This window comes from Polypterus senegalus, chromosome 15 (assembly GCF_016835505.1).
Source record: "Polypterus senegalus isolate Bchr_013 chromosome 15, ASM1683550v1, whole genome shotgun sequence".
In the NCBI taxonomy this organism is placed as follows: domain Eukaryota; kingdom Metazoa; phylum Chordata; class Cladistia; order Polypteriformes; family Polypteridae; genus Polypterus; species Polypterus senegalus.
Genome location: NC_053168.1, coordinates 136,732,850 through 136,754,423, shown reverse-complemented (window position 1 = coordinate 136,754,423; position 21,574 = coordinate 136,732,850). Strand labels below are relative to the sequence as shown.

General features: G+C 35.6%; 1 protein-coding gene across 1 annotated transcript in view; it reads right to left on the bottom strand.

Moving 5' to 3' along the window:
* ctdp1 (CTD (carboxy-terminal domain, RNA polymerase II, polypeptide A) phosphatase, subunit 1) overlaps window positions 1-21,574 on the bottom strand; it is a 116,177-nt gene that overhangs the window by 54,595 nt on the left and 40,008 nt on the right. Inside the window, exons 9-11 of the mRNA XM_039736516.1 lie at window positions 18,079-18,220; window positions 14,219-14,440; window positions 7,722-7,884 (exon numbers count right to left, since the gene is read on the bottom strand). Of these exons, the coding sequence (XP_039592450.1) occupies window positions 7,722-7,884; window positions 14,219-14,440; window positions 18,079-18,220 (527 nt within the window). The remainder of the gene's footprint in view (window positions 1-7,721; window positions 7,885-14,218; window positions 14,441-18,078; window positions 18,221-21,574) is intronic.

Below are 21,574 nucleotides of genomic sequence, written 5' to 3'. Positions count from 1 at the left end.
TTATACACACATTCTTGCCCACAGACAACCTCTTTAACTGCAGCAAATATAAGGGCACTGTAGTAAGAGTTACAGACTATTTAAAGAACAAACAGGGGCTGCCAGGCAACCTGGCAAATGTAATTAGTGCTTAAAATATCCATTCTAACAGGGCGTTTCAGGCAGTAAACATGCCATCTTTTTAGAGAAACACTCAATAAGACCGCCAATTGTACTATAATTACATAAAATACAATAAATAAAAACAGCCAGTTTAGAGTGTCAGCCAGTAAACAATACATGATGTATAAATTACAAGAAATGCAGTGAACATATTGATATTGACACAGTTACTGCCTGAGGGTTTGCTGTATACAGGATATCTTGTTCTGCTGCCTCTGTGGGGGGAAATTAGATTTGTAAGATTTACCAGAGGGATATTATCTTCATTCTGCATCATTATAAAATAACTTCAATGTCGAAGTCAGAGTAAATCTACTACTATAAAGAACAACCTAAAAAGCCTGACCTTTGACTACTCAACAGACACAACTAATTTTTGTGGATTACAACCAGTAATTACAACCAGTGTTGAATTGTAGAATGAAAATACAAACATCAGTCATTCAGTTACAGAAAACACACCGATTAGCCATAACATTAAAACCACTGACAGATTAAGTGAATAACACTGATTACATTGTTACAATGGCAACTGTCAAGGAGGAAGATATATGAGGCAGCAAGTCAACAGTTGGCTCTTGAAGGTGAGATGTTGAAAGCAGAAAAAATGGGTAAGCTAAAGGGTCTGAGCAACTCTGACACGGTCCAAATTGTGATGGCAAGATAACCAGGTCAGAGCATCTCCAAAACGGCAGGCTTTGTAGGGAGTTCCTGATATGCACTAAATAGTACCTTCCAAAAGTGGTCCAAGGGATGACAACCAGTGAACTGGCGACAGGGTTATGGGGACCCAAGGCCCAGTGATGCATGTGGGAGTGAAGGCTAGTCTGTCGGGTCAGATCCCATAGTATAGCTACTGCTGCACATATTTCTTAAAAACTTAATGCTGGCCATCAGATACAGGTGTCAAAACACAAAGTACATTGCAGCTTGTTGTGTATAGGGCTGCAGAGCCATAGACCCGTCAGTGTCCATGCTGACCCCTGTCTACCATCAAAAGTGCCTACAATGGGCACATGACCATCAGAACTGGAACATGGTGCAATGGCAGAGGGTGGCCTGTCTGATGTATTATGTTTGCTCTTAAATCGCTTCTCCGCAATCATAAATATACACCTGACCGAATTGTGTATTCTTTGAAATTCAACTTGTCGTTGCTTTAACTGTTGTGGGACCACAGATTCTCATAGCGTATGGTCTATTATTGTGTAAATCCACATTTTGTGCATAAGAATGACGCAAATGCAAAAAGACTCTTTGCCTTTTATTTCTGACCTTGATTTGTCCTGCTCTTTTTTCAATTACACCTGGTTCTGATGATTGATCACCTTTTGTTTTGCGGTAATGCGATCTTTTCTTTGATACTGTAGCGACTGACATGATAAAGTGTCACAAAAGTTTTACTTGAACAATCGCTGACTTCATAACCCCAAACACAACTTTCTAGCACCCTCTTCAATCCCTCATCCCCCATGTCTTGCCCCTCTTACCGCATCAATCAATACCCCGCTATCAATCTTCCGTGCTGTACTCCGCCCTCCCTCAATCGGACCAAACAGTCACTTAAAACCAAAAAGGCCTCAACCTGGCTGGGATGCTGCAATACTTTCGAATTTTACTGGTTTCATATTCTGTACCTTTCTCTGCATGTGTATCGCACCATCGTTTGTTTGAGCCTTTTAAATTCCACTGCTTTCATAATCTCTTATCTGCCTTTTTTTCCTCTCCAATGCCTTTGGGTGTCTATTCTCCACATTGTCCTTATACGCTTTATATGTGTTGAGAGCACAGGATGTGTGTGCACTATGTGCTTTTACACGACTGACTGTTTTTTGATGGATGTGCTCTTGTATGATATCATTTCTAAGTAGGGTGTGTCTTGCAAGAATCTCATGTTTCATGTCCCTGCAAGACGGCCCTGGGACAGTCTCTTGGCACCAAGTCTCATGTTTAAGGTCCCCGCGAGATGCTCCGTGGCAAGTCTCTTTTGTCTCACGGGTCTTTTAAATGTCTTCTGAGAACTTCTGAGAAAATCACGTATCATTGCCTTGCTTTTGCATTCCAGGATTTCTTTTTATAATAGAGAGAAAACTCATCTTATTCATGTCTGTCAAAACCTTTGTTGCTCAGTAATTATTAAAGTTTGTTTGTCTTCATATTGCAAAAAAAGGGATCTCACATACACAGGTGCATTTAACCTTACACAGACAGGAGACTTCAGTTTAAAAGTTGTAAATGAACACAGGTGGCTTTCTGTCAGAAGACTGTCTCAATTCTACTGGTAGCAGCTGAGGCTATGCACTTTACTGAGTATGTGCTAAGGTTTAAATATGTTTCAAAGTTTATTCTTTCCAGTTTTGTGTTTTACTTGATTTTCCTTTATAATTAATGCAATTATGGTACATCTAAATGATTAGTATGCTCTGTCATCCAAACAAAGATAAAAATTCTACTTAAATGCCATCCATCCATCCATCCTCTTCTGCTTATCCGAGGTTGAGTTGCAGGGGGCAGCAGCTTGAGCAGAGAGGCCCAGACTTCCCTATCCCCAACCACTTCTTCTACCTTTTCCAGGAGAATCCCAAGATGTTCCCAGGCCAGCCGGAAGACATAGTCCCTCCAACATGTCCTGGGTCTTCTCCGGGGAAGACTTAAATGTGTCATAAGAAAACATTGTGGTAGCAGTGGGGTGAGATATAATACACAGATATCAAAAATATAATGTGGACTTGTATGTTAACACAGTAGTGTTTTGCCAAAATGTACTGTGTAAATCCAAAAGGTATACTAAAATCAGGATTACCAACTGATTCCACATGAATACCTATGACAAAATGTAACCTGTCATACTTAGTTTACCTATTTATTTATTCACTTCTGCCACCATGGACATATAATCTTTTCAGGCTCACACCAATGACTTTTTAATTGCTAAAATAGAACTGGGAATGCTAAAATTGTAACACCATGTCAAAAGAAGGCAGACTTGCTCTTAGGTTAGGCCAATTTGTTTCCACCTTTGGCAAAATTTATCCTGCTACGCCCCGGGCTCACAAACACATTCACTGGCTGAACTAAATAAGATTAATTGTCATCATACATAGTAGCATCATGACTGCATCAAGCCATATTTGCAGGTCAAATGCTGCTGGGGTATAAATTCTCAACCCTGAAACAATATCAGGCATATTGCTTTAACGGTGTTTTCATGTGATAGTGAAAGAATGCCACCAATAAAACTATATAAAACTGATTACAAGTCCAAAGAATGCATTTACATTTGAAAGCTGACAAAGGGGAAGGTAAAGAACAATCAAATAACCTTTGTTATAATCAGTATACATTTTTTGAAAACCATAGTACAATCAAGGTTTTAAAATAATAAATAACAGTAAGTCAAAAGATAAACTGAAACTTGCCTTCTGTAAATGTGATCCTATATTTCTTCTTTCACAGTTTTTTGTTCATTTCTGCCCCCTGCTGAGCTTCACCAATTAGGACATGTTATGTTTTTCTGTATAATTTAATATAGTTGTGCTTTAACATGATACTGTATCCAGTTGGTGCTGCCTTGTTTTAATGTGGCATCACGATATTCTTATCAAGTCACTTTTTTTTTTTTTAATATACATATATAAATATTTGGTCATATTACTCTCAGGTGTGTCAACCAGAGGGCTGGTTGATAAGTACTATAAAATATCATCTCCAAATAAACTTATACATAACTGGAATGCAACTCTTCCCATGTAGCATCTGCAGCAAAGTATTACAAAAGGAACTTTACTTGGAGTTGTGCTCAGATTTCATTGGTAACTGCAGTGCCATTTTTAAGTATATAAACTCTTGAAAATTCTCCTGTATTTATAAGAAAGCACACTATATCTCAAGATGACAGGACTTTTTTTTTTTTTTTTAATATGAGGAGAAGAGATAAAGAGAGCAACTTATAGGCTGCCACGTTAAATGACAAGCCAGTAAATAAATAGCAATCTAGAGGCAAAATTTTTTCTTATATCTCAGTAAACAATATTTAAGGTCACTCAGCTTTTGGAAAATGTCAAAGTTAAGTATTAATGGAAAATGGACAGGCCCACAGGAACAAGCTCTGTCAGTCATGTTGATAAGAGGCAATGATGGATCCAAACCTTCTGTGATCCTGCTTCTTGCAGCAAGATAATATCATATGTCTTATATTATGAAATTATCGTCGATGGCATTAAACAAATAAAACCAATAAAAATGCTATTTGGATTGTAAATACACATTTTCAATAACGCTACAACATCTAGATTAATAAAGGCCATCTTAATATTGACTAAAGGTCAATAAATTTAGCACAGAAACAAACAAAGCACAATTTTCCTTTATTATGTTTCCTGAATGAAAGAGAAAGCAGATATTTTATATAAGGAATTGTTATTTAAAGTAAAATGCTATCTTGCTGTCCACAGCAAACCTGGGCCTAACACTGAGTGGCACCAGGCAATTTCATTAACATAGTCAGTAATTACATGCTGTAAATGTTTTGATACAATAACTGAAGTGTTTGTTCACACTGTATGTTTAACCAAATATTTACACACACAACATTATTTACAAACACAATCTGTGTTCTGTTGGATACTGTGATGGATGTAGTATGAGCAAGAAAACCGGTATCAGTCTGAAAGTGTGTGTTGAGATGTTCAAATGAGTCGTAAAATATTTCCTTGCAGTGCCAATATAAATTCTATACTAAACATACAAAGATATTTTTCCAGACACATATGTAAATAGAACCTACATGCTAAAAGAGGTAAGGAATATATTTGTACACCTAACCTGTTATACCCATCTTAACCTGTTATAAAGAATAGTGTTTATAGTACATTAGTTATAGTGAATGTAAATCTCAATGGTCATATTATTTCCCCAGCTGGATATTATTTACTTTATATATAACATATACGTATAATTTATAAACATATACAATATTCCTTGAAATATACAGTAAATCTCTGTGCACGTTAGAGATCTTTTTAGTCTGAAGCAAGAATATACAAATGAACAAAATCTCCAAGTAGAAGTAAAATCCACCTTAATAAAAGGACAAGTGTCTGTGTGTCTGTCTGGTTACTAGGGTTTGAAGGAAAACATGTAGAAGAGTCAAAAAACAAAACACACAAGGATCTAAAAGTAAGAAAAAATGGTCTTATCAGCTTATTTTTTTGGCCAATGGTATACGCCAGCAACAGGAGCATTGTAGTGACTTTCTTGAAACCCTTGGGCCACATGAATGATGTTTACAGCTGTAATGTTAATGACTGATAATTTAAATGAATTAGTGAAAATAAACTGATGCATATGTCAGGAAACCGAAGCCCTAACATGACTAGGCTAGAGTTGCTAAAGCAGCCCAATGTGGTAACAGCCACAGCTGCATTTTCTCAACAACAACTATATGAGTGGTCAGCTTGATGAGCGATGCTGAGAGAAGAGGTGAAAATGGGTAGCTCTGTCCAAAGGGAGAAAGTCTGCTGTAAGGGAAAGGGATCAGGTGCGTATTATTATACTAGACCAAATGGATAACATGTGTATAAGACAGAAAACATGAGGCTACGTTGACTACTAAAATTTCAAACCATTTTAGATGGATAGCGCAGCTAGTCAGTAATATTACATACAATTTAGAATGCAAATTAATTTGAAACAACTGGATTAAAGATTTTAAAAAGTACATTTCTCTTCACAAAAATTACAAAACCAAAAAACGTCTCTAAAATGAACTCAATATTGCCAACTTTTGCACCATTGATGACCCTTTCATCAGCAAATAACGTCAACTGATGGATCCCAAGAGTATGCATTGAGCATGGTAGGTGCATAGGTTGACAGCTGAATTGTGTAAAGATTACACCACAAGCAGCTTAAAGGCACTTTACTGTGACAATATGTGATCTCATTAACCCAAAGGACTTGACATAAATTAAGGAGAAAGCAAACATTTACAGTTAAATGGAGCTAATAATCAATGTTCTAACAGACTGACCATTTCCCTCCAGTAATAACACTATTTGCTATGAAGATATTGTAATGCCTGAATAACAGTCAAAACATGCAGAGTTTCTTGGTTCCAGAAATTAAAACCTTAGAAAAAAAATGCCAGGTCAAAATTTAATATGTGCAATTAATGTGGAAAAACAAACAATATTAATACTAAAACCTAAACTAAAACCACTGTCAGCGTGAGAACAGCCAGGCACAATGAAAACTGAGTTGGCAGAAAATAATTTTATTCTTGCTACAATGAATAACGGTGATCATTTAAGCTAGTTCGATATTATTAGAACATCAGAACTGTGACAAAGGCCAGCTACTCAGCTGAACAAGCTCATCCATCTTAATTCATATTATTCATTTATGCATTTAAAACCAAATATTATCAATATTTTAGAAAACCAAGTGTGAATTCTTTAATAAACGTTTCTATAAAGCATTTCAAAAAGTAATGCTTTATTAAAATCCTATAAGCTTAATCAAAATGTGTCAAAAGTTTGATAATATGATAAAGTATTTATAACAGTGTTACAACTACTTCATCACAAAAAGAGCTTAAAAGAACCTCAATCATCCATTCACAATAATGCAGACCTACTCAATATCAAGCTGAGTGGTTTACAACTTGAGCTTTTTAACTTTAAAAAATAGAATGTTTGCCTGTGCATACTTTAAATGTTCATTGCTTAACTGAAATCATTTGCTGCTCTCCTCTTCAATTTCAGCCAGATCCAGATGACTGAACACACTCTCCAAATATATATACAATACTGTATTATTTTTTTATCGATTTAAAGAAGAGAGAGAACTCTTTAAATGAGCTGCAAAAGGAAGTACCACCAGAAATGACAGACTCACTGTCAGAAGCATTGCTGCTAACAAAGAGATTACAGAAGTAAACAAGAACTACTTTAAAATAATTAGCAAATCTAACAAACAAAACCTTACAGGTTGAACTATTAACTAATTTGTGGAATGCATTAAAATGGTAGTAAAATTTGATTTTCAGGAAAACTTAATTGACCATTAGGAACAATTATAGGAATATTTACAATAAATGAAAACACAGGACTTCAATCTTAAAAACATTCTCATCATTCTTTTATTAAACATATTCCTCAATGTGCCTCTGACACTCCAGTATGAATTCTTTAAAATGTTTATGAATGTAATTCACTAATGAATCTATATAATAAAACACAAATAGGCATCACTTTAGCACTGAGTTTGCCCATTTCCAATGAATCAGAGTTGAACATGTTATGTTATTTGAAAACCTGATCATCTGAAGCCATACAGAAAAAGTATCGGAATTTGAACCGCACTTGTGTTATTAATTGACATTCATGCAACTGATGGCTGTAAAATAACTGGCTGTATTTTTGAATTTGTCAGACGAAATTTGACAGCAGATTTTGTAATAATGAAGTCAAGCCAAGTGGCTTTGAGACCATTACAGTGCAAACCTTTAGCTGAGCTCACACTAGTATGATATAATAAAGCATTAGCTGTATTCTAACCTCTTTATCCATGCTTTCCAGGTCCTCTTTGCACAAAGTGTACAGTGGCATTGTCTCAGACATACTTGGCTGCCGCTTTCTACGTGATGGACCAGGCTGGTCATCATCCATGCTTGAATCATGCAATGCTTCCTCCCCTAGGGCTTGATAAGGCTGGACCACTCTGAACAAGAAAGGAGGGAGAAAAAAAAGAAATAAAATATATATTAATGAATAAACTTTACTGCGTGAAAACAAAAGTCTGCAGATATTAGCAATTGATAGTAATCAACAGAATTGCACATTAACAACAAAACCAACCAACCTGTGAATGTTGCACTGCACCTCACAGCACATTACCAAGTCCCCAAATTAAGAACCTGGAAGAAATATCCTGCAAGAAACTAGATCACAGGAATTGTAAAGCATAAAGCTATATTCTCATTAAATACTTTAGCAATGCAAGTGAATTCAAGAAATTCTAACTAGTAAAGCAAGCTGAAGTATAGGTGGGTGTTAATGGTGATAGCTTAATTTTGACAGATATATATTTTATATAAAGCATTTGTTTTGCTTAGTTAAATCAGCCATGAAATTCTGAACATTAATATTTTGGCTTTGTCCAAGTTTCCTCTCATCTGTTCTTATCCTTCCTTGTCAAATGTTCAGTTTCTGAATTGATCTGCTATAAATCTTTCCTAATTTGAGCACTCTGAATTTCACAACTGTACTCTCATGAACCACTGCACAATCATATCTCAAAGCTATACCATTAAAACACTCAATATTTTATTCAGGTTATTATTGGACAGACTATTCCAATTGCTATCACCCCTATACAACTCATTACAACAGCTGCTGTTCACCTAGTACATTTTGCTCTTCCTTACACTCAGGCTGCTCCTCTGCTTTTCTTTATCCACAGGTTTGCTGGATCCCGTCAAAACCTCTTATTCTGGTTGACAGCTTTCTGCCTGGTACTTCTCACTAGCTCCAATGAACCGTTCTCAGGTTTGCTCCTCCATGAAGATACCATTACATTTTCTTTACAGCTGGCCCTTTTCAGAAGCATACAACAGAATTTCTTTCTTTCATGCCCTGCTAAGAGCTTCACCTTAATAAAAGAACTACTCCCAAATCTGCCGATGCTCTTCACGTGACATTCGGAATGGCGACATTTTCTAGCACTTAACTCTGCTTTGGTGCTAAATGCAGTTCAATACTTCTCATACGCTATCAAAGACTGCTGTTCACAAATGGCTGTTAACGTTTTTATCTCATCAAGCATTAAAACATATTGAATATATTTTGATGGTATAAACGTGTCTGCTAAATAAAGGCTATTAAAGGATAACAACCTCAACTAAAAGTAGCTTCTTATGAATGATCTAATAACTGTGTATTCTTGTATTACCTTAAGGAGTTATCTGAAATGCATCAATCTGAGATTTCTTATAAATTTAATTATTTAAGCTAGGAACAGCTCAACACCTTTAATTCATACTAGAAACATTCTCTTCCTAATTGTATGCACATTAATTTGCTTAGCTGATACTTTTATCCAAAGAGGCTTACAAAAAGGGTCAACATAAGAGTAAACATCAGTCTGGGGGGCTGTTTAGAGAAAAAGTGATTTACGGACAAGGTACAAAACTGACCATCACAAGTAAACTGCTCAGAACTAAATACAAGAACAAAAACAGAAATTAATTGCTTAAGTGGGCTCTTCCTCTTCATTTGGACCTGACTATAATCTTTAAGACTGCTGATTTTTGATTGACAGACTAGGAATTGCTTCTGCATGTGTTAATTTTCTCCCTTGTTGCTAGCAATCAGTCTTCTTTGGTGGAATTCAATACAGATTTATTGTCCCAAAAGGAACATAATTGTCAATGGAGTTCTTGCAAAAAGACCAAGACATCACATAAAAATCATAGCAGCTAAATAAAAAATAGAAGTAAAAGTAATATTTCTAAAATCAAATCATATGTCATACATATAAAATTAAACCAGCATTAAGACTTAACCAATGGGTATTACAATGAAATTTGCCCTACAAGATAAGCATATGGATATTTAAAGCTATTTGGAAGATTAATAGCATTTGGGGAAAAAGGAGTACTTGAACTTGCTGCTTTATATCCTAAGAAACAAAACCTTGAGACAAGAATGCAATAACTGGAACTGTGAAGGTAGCAGGTACGTTTTCTTTAATAATATACACTGATTTCCATCAAACCACCTCAAAAATTGGGCTAGCAGACCTTGTTATTTTATTCTCTATTTTACTTTGTACCCGGTTTGTTACAATAATATTTCCAAACAGACTAAATGTATTTATTTATATTCATTAAAAAGAAATAAGAATGTTGGACTTGTCTTCTGGAGACACTAGAGGCATTGTTGAGCACTTTTACAGTTGACCTCTGTGTGTTGATTAACACTCAGTTTTAAGTCCATGACTGTCCCAAGATATTTATAACTTATCATTCAGCAATGTTTACTATCTGGCCTTTGGTGATTGTTTCTTGTGGGCAAATGGAAAAGGTTCTAAAGAGTTTCTTCACTAGACTTTACCATAAGGCTTCATCCTGGCCCATTTCTTTTAAATAGCTAAATTAATAACATAAAAATATATATTAAAAATGCTTGTTTTCCTAAAAACTACCATTTTCTGGTTACTGAATAGAAAATTAAGAATTTGAGAAAAACATGTATACAGTGCAGATATGTACATATTACTAAAACAACGCAACTTATTGATCAGCCCATGCAAGTTAATAATTTCACTGTAACCTGTACACATGACAATGATGACCCTATAAACCTAAGAGCAAATTACCGTATTTTTCGCTGCATAGGACGCACCTGACCATAAGACGCATCTGGGTTTAGAGGAAAACAAGAAAAAAAAAATATTCTGAACCAAATGGTGTACTAATATATTTAATAAAATATAGCAGAATAATATTCCAACCATGTAAACAGCGGTATTAAGAACCATCATCACGGTCATTAGCAAATGTGGAGAGACTTTATGGTTCAAGCACTCTTCCAGTTTTATGGAAAACCCAAGAACTCCTCATTGCTAGTGTCAGATTTTATGAAGCTCAGTTGCTCACAATCACTGATATCACTTTCTTCTCTATCGTCATATATGATACTATCTTCAGTCCCATGTAAGGCATTGCTAATGGCAGCTTCCTCCTGCAGCTACAGACTCTTCAGTACGTGAGCGACTCTCCACATTAGCGTTTAGATCTGGACAGTGCATGTGCCCAAAACATCAACATTTATATGTTACTTACATAAAAGCCAGATCGAATATTATTTACCTTGATTTATTTACTTACTTCCTACAGCGTAAAGTCACAACTAGACTGAGAGCTTCCTGTGTTTGATCAACACGGGCATGCTCAAAAAATAAATGTATAATGCCATGAAAAGTGCACGCCTGACACTTCAGTTCATAAGCAATGGTCCGAGAATGCAGTCGGACTACTTTTTTGGGCATTTTGAGATTCAATTCTGAGTGTGGGAGAGACAAAGACGTGAAAGGCAGCTGTATAATAGAGAGAGAGAGAGAGAAAATTGACAAGGTGCTGTCTTCACTCACTTGGAAATGGCCATAAAAAATCCTATTTGGTGAATCTCTTGAATATGGAAGAAGTTTTCAGACACAAGCAGTAATTTATTTACATTGATTTTAAAACTTTACTAATGTATTCAAATGCTCAATAAAATGAATTAAGTTTGCCCATTCTGCATTTCCTGCTGTATCTGTCTGAGGCCCACAAACTGACTAACACCAGCTCTTTCAGGAGGAATGAGCAAAAAATCCTGCCACGTACTTTGAGAAGCTTGTGAAAGAAAGAAATTAAAAGCCAATTCCACAAAATACATATATAGTGATTTTTGACTCACTAAACATCTGATAAAGTAAATAAAAGCTAAAAAAGTCTCAGCCATTATTTTGATGACTACTTGTAGAAATAAAGTTGATACCCAAATGAACTTAACACAGGGAATGAACAGACACATGGCATGTGCGAGATGTGAAACACTGAGTTTGAAAGTGTTTAGCCCAAGTGTATAGAAACATTTAGTTTAAACTGAATATATTTTGATACTGACAGTATTTTTTACATTACTCTCATACTACCATGACTCTTTAACTTAGACTTGATCAAATTCTTGTACAGCTTATTCCCACCTTATTCCCACCTTCCCCCCATTTCTGTTAACATATATAACATATTAATGTTTAGTTGTCAAGAATTATAATATTTAGTCCTGGTATTTCTCATTTCCCACCAAGATTTTAATTTTAAGATATTAATACACACACCCCACAGAGGACCTACTCAGAATTACCAATGTTATGTTGTTAAGCATGGTGCTGAAGGGCAGCAATGCGTTAATTAGATGTGTAAGTAAAAAGAAATATCACTATACTTTCTAAACATGACAATATACTTCACATACTGCTTTACGATGAAAATAAATAATAATTGGGATCAACAGTGACATAAAAACTGTCAGTGGCCTTTATAGAAGTAGATGTATTTGATGTTGGTTTCTTCTGCATTGATGACATCTTTTATTTTCCATGAACTCTGCATAAATATAAAATCTAGTTTTCCCTAGAAAGTCTGCCATAAACATTCTGCACGTAAAATAATTATTTCTTATTATTATAGAAGAAATATTTCTTGAAATGGTTATATATGTATTATTTAAGTCTACACATATTATTATAATAGCATTATAAAGGTATTGGTGTAGGCATGAAATAACTCCAACAGCACTTGTTGACACACTTTTAATGAATAATTTGTTGGCTGAAATTACGTAATTACAGAGTGTATATTTAAACATATCCACCTGAATAAAAGGATAACTGCCTGCATATCTGGGTGTAGTGCCAATCCCAGCCAACACAGGGTGCAGGGCGCCAGCCTACACAAACACACACACCAAGCACACACTGGGGACAATTTAGAATCGCCAATCCACCTAACCTGCATGTCTTTGGATTGCGGGAGGAAGAACGAAGGGATTGTAGTCTATATTTGTGTTATTACCATTATCTTTCCCTTGCATGTGTGGATGACAGTCATCCACAGAATGATTTCTGGATCCAAAAATGGCTGTTGTGAGAAATAAAAGAATAATGTATTGCATCCAAAATTTTGCAAAACAGTTATTGTATGCTTAATCCTTCTCATCTTCTTTTGTTCTTCATTTGTGCAATGCCTGGCCCTGATGTACTGGAACTCTTTCTCTCTGGCTGAATCCAAAGACATGATTATAAAATGTTAAGAGGTGGACAATCTAGAAAGTCTGGGCACCCAGGACTAATTTTTCATTTTGGAAAAACACCTCTCTAGACTCGCACAAAGCCTGGTAGACTGCTGGAAGTTTCAGATCTTTGGTCTACAAAATAATTTCTTAATAAAAAGCAATTTGATAAAAACAAAAGACCAAAGTCTTCATGTATAATCTTAGCTGGGTATCGCTATTAAAGGCAGCGGTTTATAGTGTGCCCAGTATCCTTAACCACCATATCACATGCACAGACCTATTAGTGAGCAATGTAGCCAAACTAAGCATCAAGTTTATAAAAATGGAAATCAAGACCTAGTCAGAAAACAATACCTTCCTCTAGTGTACTGTTGGCTCTGAAAAAGCTCCGTACTATTAGCCCAAACACTGCAGTGTGTAATCATAATTTTTCCTTTTATGGCAAGGATACCCAAAAACATCCTTTTTTTCTCACCTTATGGTTTCTTTAATAAATTATACACTGTGAAAGGAGAGTGATTTCTCCATTTTATTAAAATAAGGCATTTCTTTCACAAAGGAAATGCAAGGCAATGATTAAGAATTATTTAATGGAGTACATGGAGTAAAGTCCTTTGCTTTTTCAATGGGCTTTATAAAACACATTTTATCTATTTACTTAAAAAATGTCCTTAATCATACTAAAAACGTTAAGTGATTAGCATAATGAATTTAGTGCACATTTACAGTGTGTCAAACTCTTAAAAATTAAATTAACCCTTGAATAAAGAAATCTTGAATCAAGATTTCTGTAATGATACTGTACTTTTTCTGAAATTGAAATATACAGTCGGATGCATCCTTGTTAAACAGTTTTCACAAAGTTTTGAAAACTTCCTCATCAAAAAGTCTTTATTATCATAGCACACAATACAAAACCAGAAGTATTATTTAAAAAGAGACAGGCTGGAACTATAATGACTGAAAATGCAATCCTGAAACACTACAACTATTATGTTTGAAATACAAAGTGATCAAACAGCAGAAGTTCTTAATAGTGAGACTTTTATTATTTATCTTGGAAAAGAACATTTGAGCGAAGACATAATCAAACCATAAAACATACATTTAAAAAAAAAAAAAAATCAACATTACTTCAATTATAAAGGGAGATGAATACATATAACTCGGTTATAGTTAAAAGAATACTCTGAAATAGACAACCTTAACTCTACCTGAAGGAAGACTGCTCTCCATGGACTGAGAGAGATGCTGGAGGCTGGATATAGGATGGCTGGGTACAGCTTTGTGACCCCTTTCTGATCAACTTTCCAGTAACTGCATCATACGTTCTAATTTCAGGACCCGGCTGTCCCTTTGGGTGGATTGGTGTTGGGTGAAAAAGTGGTGTCTGAAATGCACCTTGGATCTCAGGAAATGTTGCTGGACTGTTAGTCCTAAACATTAATCACAGAAATAATAATTAGTAAGAATGGAAGGAGCAGACTGATTTACCACACTTCACACAAGGTTATTTAAAGTCTATAGATCTATTTATTTCTAAGTTTATTGATCTTGAAAATTGAGTACGCGTTTAGCATGAATCCAGCAATCATGCAATTTATACAGCTGCATCTACAATTCTAATAACTTCAAACTGTTGGTGTTCGTAAAGCACTGGGTCTCTTAAAATTAGCAGTAAATTTATGAAATGCGATAAATACAAATATTAAATGTTTTTTATTTTCATAGCAAATTTCAGGAATAAGTAATTAAAGCTTAAAGACAACAAAATAAAGTGAAAACATGAATATCTACAAAAGAAAAATGAGATTAGCACCTACAGTGCAGGCTCTTTAAGCAGAATTGTAAGGTTTTATTAAAGTAATGTGAAAATGTAAATTAAAAAAAATATTTATTATATAAAACTGCAAATATAATAAAAATGTGTATAGCTGACAGTTACACAGCATAATAAAAAAAAGTTAACTAAAACCCAATATTTGGAAATGTAAACAAATACAGATATCTTTATTACAATAATTTCCTGCATTATGCATTTAAAAAAAGCTAAAAACTTTGAGTGAAGTGTGGCTTTAAATAACATGAAATTGCAACTTTAAATCATAATTAAATCAACCAAAAAGAACAGGACAATTTCATTTTGCCTCTAAGGTACAGGCAGCATTCTAACAATTATATATTTGCCAGGTAAGCTTTTGCTCATGAGAAGCTAAAAGAAGCAAAATATGGATAGGAAAAACAGTCTGCTCCTCTTGCTCATCACCACAGGTGACCAGTTCTAGAAATTATGTTACGCTATTAATCCTCACTCAGGTGAAGATTAAGTGAGGAAATTAAATAATAGGGTAAGTAGTTTACATTTGTTAGCATTTCTTAAGCACTTTTTATTTCAAATGGTGTTTAAGACTTTCCCACAGTTTCTTTATTTTTTATATTTTGCATATTGAACTAATAAAGTAAGCAAATATTACTTCTAGTATATTGACATGATCAGTACTTTCATTACCTAATATACCATTTAAATTCAAACAGGAGTGTGCTGTGTTAAGAAAAAAGTTGGGATAGTATGGAAAGTGGGGGGTGAGGGGAGCTACACGCAGTGATTCTTAAATTTGCTTTGACTTTTATTTAAGCGCAGACAGCATGAACCTAAGATATTTCATCTTGTGTCTGGTTAACGTCATTTCATTTGGTAATATTACATCCATTGTTGCATTTCTGGCCTATAACACATTCCAAAAAAGTTGGGATGGTAAAGCATTCACTACTTTGTAATGTCGCCATTCCTTCTCACGAAACTTAAGACATTTTGGCACTGAGGATACCAAATGAAGTGTTTCAGGTTTTAGTTTGCCCATTCTTCCTGCAAATACGTCTCAAGGTGTGCAACAGTACAGGGTCATTGTTGTCACATTTTTTTTCGTTTCAAATTGTTTTCACACATCCTCTCTTGGGGACAGGTCAGGACTGTAGGCAGGCCAGTCCAGTACCCGTACCCTCTTCTTCTGCAGCCATGCCTTTGTAATGTATGCAGAATGTGGTTTTCCATTGTCTTGCTGAAAAAGACATGGATGTCCCTAGAAAAGATGTCCGTTTGAAGGCTGCATATGTTGCTCTAAAATCTCAATGTACTTTTCTGAATTAATGGTGCCATCACAGAGGTATAAATTAGATCTGCCAAAAGCAATGACACATGACTGACACTGGCTTTTAGACTTGTTGCAGAGAACAATTTGGATGATCTTTTTCATTTTTGTCCAGAGCTCATGGCGTCCATTTCTTCCAAGAAATGGATCTGGAATACCAATTTGTCCGACCACAATATACATTTCCACTGTGTGATGGTTCATCCTTGATACCATTGAGCCCAGAGAGGTTGTCGTCGATTCCGGACATGGTTAACATAAGGCTTCTTTTTTGCACAGTAAATTTTGAAGTGGCATTTTCAAAAGTAACTCTTTGCCCAAGTGGTTATATCAGCTATTGGTGAGTGATGGTTTACGATGCAGTTCCATCTGAGGCATCAGAGATCACAGGTGTTCTGCTTAGGCTTGTGACATTGCCCTTCACGCACTGTAATTCTTTCAGATTACATGAATTGTTTAATGACATTATATACTTCAGAGGGAGTAATATGCAAAGCCCTTCCAACATTTCTTTGAGGAGCATTGTTTTTAAACATCTCAATACCAGGGATCCTCTGCCCATCTGTGTTCCTCAAAGACTCAGCCTTTTGTGGATACTTCTTTTGTACCAATTCATGATTACAATCACCTGTTGACATCAACTTTTTGAAATCACATCATTTATTTACTTTAACTCATTACTGGCCCTAATCTGCCCCGGCACAACTTTTTTGGAATGTGTTGCAGGCCTGAAATGCAGGAATGGATGTACATTAACAAATGAAATGAAGCTAACCAGACAAAAATGAAATATCTTATTTGGTGTATACTGTCTGTGCTGAAATAAAAGTAAATTTAAGAATCACTGCATTTTTTTAATTTGCATTTTCCACACCATCCCAACTTTTCCTGATTTGGAGTTGTATTTCATAAATAAGTGCTGTATGACTACAGTGATTTAAGAAAAGTTATTTTACATAACATGCATACATACACATTGGGGGAGTGGATATTTAGGGCGGGAAATGACAAAAAGGAGGCATTCTGGACAGTAGGCCAACATGAACAGGCCCTGGGTGAAATACCAATAATAAAAGACAGGTAGTCTGGTGTGACGCCCTGGTGCTCTGGCACCTTGTACCTAGCTTGGATCAAGGACACCTGTAATTGTAACCAAGTGACCAGAGTGAGAAGATAGACAAACACAGACCCACGTTCTTTATATAAAAAAAAAAAAAATACAAAAGATGTTAATTATATATGTAACAATTCACAGTCATGTGACAAATTATTATGATGAAATCAGTTCTTGTGCACTGACACAATCAAAAAGTGCAGTTTGATAGATAGATGGTTCTTGCTCTCTTTACACTTCCCATCATTGCCCAAAGCAGGGAGACTACACTAGTTTACAGTAATGCCTCTATTCCAGTGGACTTCATTTTATACACACTGCAAGCAATTCCAAGCGATTCCCAATAACACCTGCAGTGTCTGTCCTTCCAAGTTCTTGCCTCCACCTCAATAATTGGAGAGCCTGATTCCAGAACACTGCATAACCTTCCTCCTCTTCCTTGGAGCTTGCAGAAGGCTGCTATACTTCACTATCAATTTATGTACATGCACAATTTTTTTCATTAATTTTATGCATAATTTCTCCCAATTCTTTAACTTTTATTCAGATTTCGGGGCAGTTTAGACCCGAACTTCCCCCATTACAGCTCTCCCTCCCTTTCAACAAGGTGTGGGTGGCATGCAACGCAACTCACTTAACCTCAGGTGGTACTTGACGTCCAAAAGTTTGGGAGCCCCTGCTCTAGAATGCTCCACAGGGCCACCTTCTGAACAAAATAAGTACTTTATTTGGCACAATCCACCACACTTTTTTGCTCCCCATAAAATACATGGTTCTTTAAAAAAAAAAAAAAAAAATTTCATAAATTTACCTCTGAGTTTTGACGTAGTCCTCCTTCAGTGGAAAAAGCTGTTCTTCTACTTTCTCCCACCGTTCTAGACATGCCCATAACCAATCTGGATTGACAATGCAAAGGTGTTTGCAGCCTTGTGCTTGCCTTACTTTTTCTGTGCCTAGGTAAAATATAAAAAAAATATCACTTTGACAAAAATAAACTTCTTTGTACTATAAAAATTGTTCTGCATAATATAACAGTGCTTCAGGAAAGCAGAAGGATGGACAAATTCTTCAGAAGCAAGATATTAAGTAAACAAACATACTTCAAGGAAAACTAACTCATTCTGCTTCTATCTGAGAGACAATCAAAAAATATTGTTTTAATTTTAGACGTTTACACTTATGCTATTATAGTTATTTGGGTGTGTAGAGATCTTAAGACGCCCATTATACCCTAGATGTTTCATACAGGGCTATTTTGAAGCCCTCAAATAACCCAATACTTGTGTCTTTGCCATGTTACAGAAATATCCAGATTCTTTCAGATCCCTTTCTGTGTAACAAATGGATACACAAGTGATGATAAAACCACAGAGTCCCAGAGATAAGAGTATGGAGCTGATTTCTATTCCAAGAGGAGCCTTTAGTTGATTGAAGCTGGTTAAATACATAATAAACAAACAAATGTTGTTTTATAATCACTTTTATGAAGTCCCTCAAATACCACTCATATATTTAAAGTTAGCAGTAAACTAGCTTTTTCATTAACATAGATGCACTTTCTTACCTGAAACATCTTAGCACACAGGTTATAACGCTACCATGAGAAGACAGATGAAGAGACACAAACATACTGCGTATTTTATACATAAAATAAATATAAACTAACCACTACAATATGCCACATCTAAAACAAGACAGGAAATAAAAGATTTTTTTGAATCTACCTGGAAAAAAATGAGGATATTATAGAATTTATTTCTCAGTTAATTTTGAAGACTAACAGAACAATTTTTACCAAAAAACATCTTGGTTACACTCTCACTGCAACATTTGTTGTTGAAGTACACACTGCAAAGACAGGCTGCCCTTAGCAGAGGAGTTCAAGTAGCCTTAGGCTTTGTTTTTGTGCTGCATGAAATTACAGACTGATTAGGATGGCACTGGTACTGTCACTTTTGTGGATAAACTATTGATCCACTGTACTGAAAGAGAAGCCGAGTTTCCCAAAGTGCTCTAAGGTAGGTGGTAGGTAGGCAGACATTTTAGACTTATTATCCCAGAGGGAAATTTGTTTGCAGCAGGAAAGTACAAAATACATGACAATTGTTGTTGCAATCAATAATGATTTCTAACCATACATAGAAATAATTCTGAACTCAGCAGGGTCCTGAAAACTAGCAGAATTCAAAATGCTCATTCCTCTCAGGATAAAAGATTTAAATCTGTTGCTGTTCTCCCTTGGGAATCTAAATCTCCGGCCTGGTGGCAATAAATGAAACTTAGAAAACAGAGGACGGCTGCTGTCTGACAGAATCAAATTGGCCTGCTTTCTAACTTGTTTGTGATACAGCCGTGGTACAAAAATAACGTTACTGATAATTTTAACAATGTTATTCAGACAGTTTTTGTTCTTAGTACAAAGATTCCCAAACCAAACCATAAAAGTGAATATAACAACAGATTTGATAAAATGACTTACAAAAAGGTATCATCATTTTGTCTATTTTAAAACAACAGAGTTGCCTTACAATCTTAGCACTAGTTTGGAAGGATTACATCTTTCAGCAGAACACAATAAGAAATCCTATGTAAACAGGAGGAGGCAGTCAGCAGGAAGGCAGGGAGCTGGAAAGAAGCATACCAGATGGGATTCTAAGGCTTCATGCCACCAGACTAAATATAAAAATAAATTTTTTCTTTTTAGTTATTATACATTTTTTAATGTATATATGTCTTCAAACTGTGCCTTTCTGTAAGCAACCCTGTCAAACATTAGGAATGCACAAATGGGCTACAGCCAGGGGCCCAATTTAAAATTAAAACAATCACAAATATGAACCTCTCTCAAGGAATAACTGAATATATACACTTACAGTTTCCCCTACTTGTACCACTCCACATCAGGTTGACTTTATTAACAGTATATAGTCAGTAACAAAAAAAACTGCTGTACTATGACAAGTGTCTATGCACTGAACAGACAAAACATTATGACCACCTGCCTAACATGCTATTGCATCTCTTGTGTGCTGTCAAAACAGATCCTGTCCAGATCAGTAATGTTTATGGCTACAGAAGAATACTCCAATATATTTAAAAGACTTGGATGTGCTTAATTCATTTTGGCTTGGAAATTATAAAGAATCATTTCATCTTGACATTCTTTCTTAGTATGAATATTTCATTCTCAGCTGGAGAAACCAACTCAGAAGAACAATGTCAATTTAACAGCACATTTAATGATATTGACAAGCTCCTTAAAAAAAAACAAAACAATATTCCCAATTAAAACATTATGTATAATGCAAAGTAATTACATTTTTGTATCTTTCAAATTCAAAATAATACAGTCGACCCTTGACATACAACCGGCCTGACATGCGAACAACTTGATTTACGACCAACATCTTACATTACGACCCCAATGCGGTCACGTGTATCCGCTTGTGCGATTGTAAACAAACAGCCGAGAGCGTTCGTAAGCGTCAGTCGGAGCCCAGAAACATGTGTTTGTGGACGTAATTTCGGTCAGTGCAGTGATTTATCTATCTATCTATCTATAATTCACTAAGACCATGGCAAGCAAGACGCATAATTGCTAAGGAAGGAAGAGAAGGTAACGAAGGTAAAGAAAGCGATTGTTAAGGGATGTTAGCTAGCGGGCTGGCGAGGCACATGATGATGTCATCAGGCTGAGTCAGCACCGGCTTGTTTTGGAGTGTATTATTACAGCGGTTCACAACACGGCCAGCTTTGAACTGAGTGCTCGATTACTGTCATTATTAACTTGAGAAACAGCAATCACAATCGAAATGAACAAGGAAATTGTGCGGAAATATGAGAGTGGCGTTCGTGTGACCGATCTCGCTGATATGTACAGCATGTCGAAATCCACCATCTTGACAGTTTTACAAAGAAAAGATTTGTATAAAGAGACTCCTTCTAAACAATAACCACCTTCCGTTTAATTCTCCTTCTCCTCCCTTCCTGCAGCCCAAAGACGTCAAATTAAATGGCGAGTACAGTATGAAATTGTTGTTTCTGGTAGGCTAGGCACTTTTTATAACTTTTTAGTTAGTACATTAGAAAAATTATTGGTGTTTTGGTAAATTATGCGCATTATACAACCCTTTTTTATTATGAAAAGGTTAAGTAAGTGTTGCTGTGGGAGGTTCGGAGCGCATTATGGGTATTTCCATTATTTCTTATGGGAAAAATAGTCTTGACTTACAACCAACTTGAGTTACAACCAGCCCTCGCGAACGAATTGAGTTTGAAAGTCAAGGGTCCACTTTAAATGCAGATCA